The 8,925-nt window shown below is 41.3% G+C and overlaps 1 protein-coding gene across 1 annotated transcript; it reads left to right on the plus strand.

Annotated features, from left to right (window-relative positions):
• Nucleotides 1-531, plus strand: atoh1a (atonal bHLH transcription factor 1a). The gene has a single exon (XM_072681223.1). The coding sequence runs from the start codon at nt 1-3 to the stop codon at nt 529-531; it is 531 nt and encodes a 176-aa protein (XP_072537324.1).
• Nucleotides 532-8,925: the final 8,394 nt, after the last annotated feature.

Genomic DNA, 8,925 nt, shown 5'->3' on the forward strand with positions numbered 1-8,925 from the left:
ATGAACACGGACGGGCCGGACGGAGCCGCGAGCGCACTACAGTACGCAGCGGAGGCGCGCCCCTGGCTCGCCCCCACGCACACGCCACGCGCCGCCCACCCGCTGCGTTCGAGCCGCGGCTCTTCAAGCCCCCCTGCGGTCAAGGCGGGCAGCAGCACCGTGGCCGTGCAGAAGCAGCGACGCATCGCTGCAAACGCGCGCGAGCGGCGGCGCATGCACGGCCTGAACCACGCCTTCGACGAGCTGCGCAGCGTCATCCCGGCCCTAGACAACGACAAGAAGCTCTCCAAGTACGAGACGCTGCAGATGGCGCAGATCTACATCAGCGCGCTCGCCGACCTGCTGCGCGCGCCCGGCACATCGCCCGTGCCGCCCGGTGCTCTCAGGCGCGAGGACGAGGGACGCGCTGGCCGCAGTGACGGAGAGTTGTCCCCGCACTCGCACTTCAGCGACTCTGACGAGGCGCACGCAGAACTGCCCAGCGAGGACGAGCTGAGCGAGCTGAGGGCACTCGGACACGGGGCGTTTTAAAGAGAGGTCACTGAAAGCGCTCACGAGGAGAAACAGTCCCTAAAAATGACCAGAAACAAGAGAGAGAGACTGGCCCGCATTTTCGTGTCAATCGTGGAGTTTGGAGCTGCAAAGTTTGAAAAAGCGCGCCGTCTCTGATTCCCACCTGTATTGAGGCTAGCCACGCCTCCTCATGCTGGGATTAGTCACCGCATCTGTCCGCCTGAGCTACTACTGGCTGTCCGTTCCTAGTAGCCACAGCGCCGTGCCCGAATACGGGTGGGAAACGAAAATACAACGCTCTGTCCTGTCTGATCTTCACAACAAGGCCTCTTCAGCTGTCCTGGTGACTTTGTGACTTTTTAAAAATCTACGTGTTGTTTTCAAAGACTCCTTCGCCAACAGAAATGATTATTTTATGCCTTTTTGTGACATAAAAAAAAAAAAAACATAAACAAACCCCACGACGCCATCGAGCAGCAGTGCCATGGGCTCGAATGTCATGCAAAAAAAGCTGTCTTCCATGAAAATGACCGACCCGTTTTATGCATTTCATTGAATTGATGATTTGTTTCTGAGCTCTCTAAAGATTCCGCGACTTATAAAGTTTACTTGCACTTTAAACACGAGCCATAGGCTTGAGGAACATGCTTTTTTGTAATGAGACGATTGTTTTGTTTTTATGTAGCCTAGTAATGCCAATTTGATGAAGATATTTAATAGGAGCCATTAGATGTTTTGTATATTTGTTGCTTTTGAATATTAGATTTCAATGCGAGGTTGTTCTTTGTCGTTTTTTGGCTTCTGTTTAAAATGTTTATTTATTCTCTTTTGTCCAACTTGTCATTTTTGTTATTTTATGTTGAAAATTAGAGAATTTGCCACATGCTTTATGTTTTATTTGATTTTTGAATAAAAATATAAAGTAATAATTGCGTGCTGATTGTTGCTGTCTCTGGATAAGATGATGCACTCGGCTTTCGGACTGATCTGGAGCTTCTATAATTTCTCACCCTTTAAATAACTTGATGAGTAGCAGGTCAGCATCAGTGTTATTGTAATGCCCAGTATCTTCTTCCTGACCATTTAGACTGTGATTAAAGTTCATATAAGCCTAAACTATTTAAATGTGCGCGAAAATAAATGAAATTACACTGAATTTATTATTTCTGACAGATAATTAAAATGGTTTACATAAGAATAAAAACAATTTAAATGTTAATCATTAAGTAAACGGGAACTTGTGTTAATGGAATATATGTATATAAATACCCGCACTGTTTAGTGTTTTAGTGTTTAGAGTTTATAGATTAGATTTTTATGAAATGTTTGAAAACTTAAGAAACCTCACATCGATTCCATGTGTTCGTTTCCACCTGTGACTGCATATAAAGAGTTAAAAAGAAAATAAAAAACATTGGACGAATAAAACGTTACATTCGTGGATGAAAAGGGTAAAATTAACATTAGAGGTTAAAAAAGGTAAACTTAAATTTGAGGTAAAATAGATCAAACCGAGGTAAAATAAAAAGTGATGAACTTAGGTCAAAAATATATAAACTTACCATAATATACAATTAAGAGGGAAATAAAAAATAGAGGTAAAATTACAGGTAAAAATAGGAAAAACGTATGTTTGAGGTAAAATTCGGTAAACAAATTTGAAAAATGAAAGGATAAACTTACATTAGTGGATAAAAAGGGGGAAAATAATAGGTTAAACTCAAAGTTGAGGTAAAAAAAGATCAATTTGAAGTAAAATAAGCTAAAAAAAACGCTTTTGCGTTACAAACTTTCATGTAAGACTAACAATTAAGTTACATTTGGTTAAAAAGAGGTAAAAATGAGGTAAAAGGGGAATACAGACGATATTTCAAGTACTGAAAAATAAATCTACACTGCATTTTATATACAAAACGGTTCTATTGACTGCGAGGTTATTTTCCTGTTTACCTTTGTGTTTGTTTATTGTGCTTAAGATCGCATTGCAACAGTTTTCTGAATTTTAATGTGGAGTTTCTCTTCGCTGCCCATATGCTGCTGTGTTGTGCTGAGTTGTGCTGTGTGTGACTGTGTCTGATTGCACCAGCGCCGTACTGAACTGTGTCTCTGTACCGATGTCGCTGTGAAGGTTGTTAAATGCGCGCGCACTGTCCCGCACCGCTCTCTGATGCCGTGTGTGAGTGTGTGAGCCCCGTGGCGCGCGGGGTGTTGGGTGTCCTCGCTACAGCACGCGCTGGCAGCTGGCGAGCGCGCGAGCCGCCCGAACACGCCGCGCGAGCAGCGCTCCCTCAGGACCGGGAAACAGAGAGCGAGCCACACACGCGCCTGCTTACACACACACGCGTGCGCGTGTTTACAATAGGTGCACGAGCCGCTCTGGAAGATTCTGAGCTCATTTTGGTCTATTTGGATCGAGGATGAAGAGTTTAAGACTTTTATTTGATTTGATTTGATTTTCCTTGTTTCCTTTTTTTAGCCTTTACAAACGTCACGTGACCTCTGTTTTTTCCCTGAACTGTCTTGTACTTTTCCAAAGTTTTTTTTTTTCCCGTCTCATTTTCAAAACACTTCACTAGAAAAACCTACTAATTATTGATGAGCGCTGAGCTCAGTCCCACCCCTGCTCGGAGCCAATCGGCTGCGCGCAGGCTCTGCGATCCCTCTCCAGATTAACATGGACAATAAAAGGTAATATCATGCACGCGCTCTCCATGTTCAATTATTTACAGCTTTTATCCATATACCTTTATCTTCTGCAGGAGTGCTGCCATCTGCACTGCCCTGATACCTGCGACCCTCAGACCACCGATGAGCTCACATTTCAGAAACACAAAGTCTGCAGTTATACTGTACAGTTTAACGGCTATAACATCCCACTGCCACTTATTGCCGTAGGCGTTTTTTATCTCATTAGTTTGTTTGTATTTCTTTTGTTTTATTTATTTATTTTTGTGGTTTTTAATTGACTGTTTTCAGCGCTAGTTTTTTTCACATGCTCTAAAAATGTTATGGGAAGAGTAAATCGTTAAACTGCTCTTAATTATTTTTTTTCAAGCTAAAGTAAAAATCACATGAGCTGTATTAAAAGATTTAATGAATTAATTTGTTAATTTAATTAATGTATATTTGACAACTTTAACTTTGTGGTTTGTTTTACGATATTTAATACCACATTATTTTATTTTACTTTTTTGTGTTGATATGTTTTAATAGGATGTATTTATTAATCAATACATTTTTAATGTACTTTGTTTTTATACACTTTAAAGCCATCTCGGGGTTTTATTTTCCTTGCATTAACTGAAAGAAAGTGCCGTCGTTCCCCCACGTGTTCGTTATGTTGTAATAGTGGAGTTGTAATAACAGCTGCGAGGCTGGCGTGCGCTGAGGTTTCACTCTCATTAAATATTGAGCGCGAGGCGTTGTAGAAGAAAAAAAAAACATAAACAAACGCGCCCTTTCTTTACTGCGCATGCGCGGCAAATTCACCTGTTCTCTGAGGCCATCAACAGGTGTCCATTCTAACGAGAGGCCTGTTTGATTAACAATTTAAACTAACAGTAAAGATAAAGTTCATTCAGGTTCATCTGTTATAGCAGCCTACATTATATTAAAATTGTTCTGTTTTAGGACCTTCTGCAAACTTTGCTTTCTAGATGTAGGTGGCTTCTCGTGATGATTACATGCTGTTGTTGTCTTGTGGTTTTGCTTGTGCTTTTCCAACAGTTTGTGTTTACTGTTAAATAGAAAAGTCTTTATCCTGACTGCACAAACAGATGCAGATGCATTGCTGTTTGATGGTATGCTGTTTCTACAATAGCGTCAGAATTCACGCTCCAGTCAGGGATTAAAAGATGGACTGTGCATTTGCTCTTGTGGTCTGCCTAGTTTCAGAGCAAAGTCTCTGAATTTCATATGAGATAAGGAGAGTGGGAGGCCGAAAAAGGGCTCTGACTCTCTGGGGACTTCAGAACAAAAGCTAAAACTAGGCCGTACTCTCCATCTGCTGTGAAACTGTGCAACAAGCAGAGAGAGAGAGAGAGAGAGAGAGAGAGAAAGAGAGAGAGTCTAGTCAAGAAGCAGTAAAGGTAGCAAGGAGACCACAAAAGAGATAAAGCATCTTTCTCCACATACAAATTCATCAGAATGTCCACCTTAACCTACCCAAACCCAAAACATTCACACATCCACCAGGTGCGTCAGGCATCAGTTGGCTCTCCAAGCCACAAAAGGACTATTTGGATCTCAACTTTAGGAGACTGCATAAAATTTTAATGGCAGGCATCATGAGGAACCTTTCCACTCCCCACCCCCCCACACACCCTTCATGGATGCACCTGTGGATGCGCCAAACAGAGGGAAAAAGCTCTGGTGCCTTTTTAGACAGATCATTATCTGAGCAAGCCTGCAAAATAATAGAAAATGTCATGCGAGACGATGAATAAATGCAATGAATAATGCATAAGCTCCTGTGAACGGCAGTATGCACCCTCACCCTCCCACCCCCATGATGCGTATCAGTGTAGGACAGATAAGTCCAAGTCTGCCCTTATTAGATCTGGCATGGCATTCACCATGAATAACTCAGGTTTCTTTTTCTTCTGAATCACATAACGTTCATAACTGGCCCAAGTCCAGACCAGATTTACAGCAGAAGTTTTTTGGTGTGATATTTCTGAACCTCTGGGAAGGCGAACAATGTAGCCCTCTTAAAAAAAGTGTTGGTCTTGAGTAGGTAAAGGTAATAGCATGCATGGAAATCGTTCTGGTAAATGTAGCTATAAAATAAGCCATTATGATCTTTGCCCAACAAAGCCTTTGATTGTAGTGTAAATATTAGCCCCCGGCCTAAGGATATAATGCGATAAAGGGAGTATGAACAGCTTATTAGACTGCATTGTCCACTTGTCTTTCTTCACAGTGTCAAAGAAAAACTGGAAGGGCACGACCAAGTCCTCTCATCTTCGTGCCTCCCCCCGGCTGCCCTTTTGTGTCTGCGAAATGTTCAAAGTGAATGTACCTAGACCAACATGAGGCTTCTTGGGTAACCGTCCCATTCACAAGGCATACAATGGTGAGGCCAATTATAATGACGCTCAATGGCCTTGGAGCATCAGTTACATTCTTTGTGAGGATATGGATGTGTGTGTATATGTATAGGAAACACCTCCACTGTAGGGGTATTTACTCTTTTTGGCGGCTTCCTCGCGGCTCGGGTTACGTCCAGCATGCTGCCCCCCTTCGAAGGTGTGAGGCCTGAGCACTGGCCATGAGGCTGAGGAGTGGAGGGTCACTCCTTGTGGAGCTGCTCAGAGCAGTAAGTATTATTCTCAGTCTTACACCTCACACATGGGCGTGACTTTGTTTTGAAAAGATCTGGGGACAAAGGCAATGCTGCTGCATTAAATGCCCAACATATTGTTGCAAATATATTTACACATACAGTCCTACATGACAGTCATTTCAGTATGCTCTTGCAAAATAGAGGTGTGGCTTTTAAATTTGATCAGATTTTATCTGATTGTATCACAATTCATTTTTTAAAAAGTGTTGTCCTCATTTCTGCATTTGAAACATTTAATTGATTGTTTTGTTGGTGTAATAGGGTGCTTTGTAACCAGAGGTATGAGGTTTTGTTTGCTAGAAATTCTCACATATCCACTGTGACTGTTATGGATTGTTATTGTTGTTATGGATTTTAGTTGATGTACAGAGTCTGAAGCACAGTAATGTTCTCATATCATGTTGCTTTTGGCTTACACCAAAGTTTAGATTGGCCTTGCAGACTCCCTGGCTATATGTCAAGGACCCCTGGAAGTTAATGGACCCCACTTTGAGAACTATGGCCTTAAAATGGTTCTATATAGCACCAAAAGGGGATCCATTGCTGTTATAGGATAGTTATGTGCAGTTATCTTGCTAAGGATGTGCATCTCTTTTTCCAACATGGTTCTTTAGAAAGCCAAAGGTAGTCCTTCTATGGCATTGCACAAAGAACCCTTTGTGGCACCTTTGGCAAGAGTCTACACCCTTGTTGCGAAGATGAGCAGCAGACAAAGAATGTTATCTACAATGTACATCAGCCATAACATTATCACCACTGACAGGTAAATTAAAAAAATAAAAATAATAATTTATTATCCTAATGTACAGTAGCATCTGTCAATGGGTGGATATATTAGGTAGCAAGTGAACAGTCAGTTCTTGAAGGTGATGTGTTGGTAAAAACAAGACAAATAGCAAGCTTAGGAATCTGAGACACTTTGACAAAAAACAAACTGTGATGTCCAGATGACTGGGGTATGCAGTGGTCGGTACCTACCATAAGTGCTCCAAAGAAGGACAACCGGTGAACTGGCATCAGGGTCATGGGCACCTAAGGCTCACTGACGCTGACGCCTTGGTGCCAGATAGCACAGGACACTTTCGAAGATCTTGTGGAGTCCATGCTTCGATGGGTCAGAGCTGTTATTGTGGCATGAAGGGGACCTACTCAATATAAGGCAGGTTGTGCTACTATTATGGCTGATCGGTGTATATTTTTACAGAATAATTCATAGATGGAACAAGAACAGTTACAGTTGATTTAGTTTATCATATTGAATGGATATTTAGGTTGGAAATTAAACCTAAATATGGGCTCAGATGAATCCATTGTTCCTAAAGTCATAGTTTTGCCAGATATTTTGTATCCTGGGTGGTGACTAATGGGTGATTAATTTTTATTTTCCAACATTGGTGCATTAATAAATAACAACAGCAACAATTAGTAACACATTAAAAGCCCCAAATCACATTCTAGCTGATTTGGGATCAGGTTAAAACACATTTGGTCCAAAATGATAAAGTACTGCATGCCACATGCTGGTTTACATACTATTATATGCGTGCTAACCTTATGTTAGTTATCTAAATTAGCTAAATCCAGCAGAGTCAGACTGATTGCCATCTAACTTGTCACTCTTTAGCTGAGAGTTGTTATGCCAGGAATTTTTACCTGTCTTGCTGTATAAAAATGTCAAAAGGGGTTTTCATATGTTTATACAGACCCATTACAATTCCAAGACTTTTTTGACTGCTGTGATCAGGTTAAATAGTTGTTCTTATACTTAATTTAGTTTTTCGATGGTTCTAAACAACACAGAAAATGTTTCTAATTGTTACAAATAATCCCTTTTTAGAACTAAACTGAAACCCTTTTCTCCATCTTCCTGGGGGCATTTGCTCTCCACAAAGAGCTACACATTGTTTATACACCCACATTTATGCATGTGCCACCATCACTTGAAGTTTAGAGTGGATGTCAAAAAGGCAATGAAATTTTTTACATTAAAACTTATTACTGCGGTTATGTCTGATCTGTTAAATATCTGATCTGTTTCTCGCATCATATATTCATCCTCTTTTCATTGCATTCCACTGATTCACATGTTCTCTCATTCTCTCTCGTCAGAAAAACAGGGATGCTGTGGACTGTGCAAGGCTCCAAGCCCCTTCTGCTCTCTCACTGCTCAGAGCCTTGAACTCATTTAACTCCAACAGGATTGGAGAGAATTGCCCGTCCCACCCACTCACCTGTGAAGGCCCTGCGCCTATTAAAGACTCCTGCCCCCATTGTACAGTGACTGTGCAGATAATATTTCACCTGCTAGCCCCACTCTGGGGAGGGATACTGTATATTGTCAGTTCTCTCTCTCTCTTTCTCTCTCTGGCTCCTCTCTCTCTCTCTCTCTCTCTCTCTCTCTCTCTCTCTCTCTCTCTCTCTGCTGTTTTATTCCGCTCTCCTTTCACGGCCACTGAAAGCCTCCCCTGGTGCCGTTCCCTTGAGACCCCCACTCTCAGGTATCTCGTGGGTGGAGCAGAGGGGAGTGGGGCAGGCTGGGAGAGACAAGGCTATCGCTTTCCTCTCAGAGCAGAGTAGCCCCCTCCTCCCATTCCTCCATCTACTCACCCTCTCCCCTCTCTCCCAATTAGGGGTACATGTCTGAGCCCACTTTCATTCCCCCCCCCCTAGGTTTACCTGTTTAACCCCCAATATGAGAGGCTTGAATGAGTTCAGTAAGTTTTTGAAACTGAGCTAATGGGTTATTATATAATTACATACAGTTAAACCACTTGAACTGTACTATAGCTGTGTAAATACTGATTGAGCTTGTTTATTTGTATTTATTTTAATGTGAGAAATATATACATGCTTTCTTATTAACGATAATATTGCCTCAGAGGCCTTATAAATGTATAATCAGTTTTTATGTAATCAGTAGTATGTTCAATATGTAAATATTGTTGCTATATATATATATATATATATATATATATATATATATATATATATATATATATATATATACATATATATATATATATATAGTCATTTATACAGTGTCAAATCAGAGTTGATCAATGGAAAAT

The sequence above is a fragment of the Salminus brasiliensis genome, chromosome 6, assembly GCF_030463535.1.
Source record: "Salminus brasiliensis chromosome 6, fSalBra1.hap2, whole genome shotgun sequence".
In the NCBI taxonomy this organism is placed as follows: domain Eukaryota; kingdom Metazoa; phylum Chordata; class Actinopteri; order Characiformes; family Bryconidae; genus Salminus; species Salminus brasiliensis.

Excerpts from the sequence above, each read along its gene's own strand:
- atoh1a (XM_072681223.1), top strand. The coding sequence starts at position 1 with ATGAACACGGACGGGCCGGACGGAGCCGCGAGCGCACTACAGTACGCA.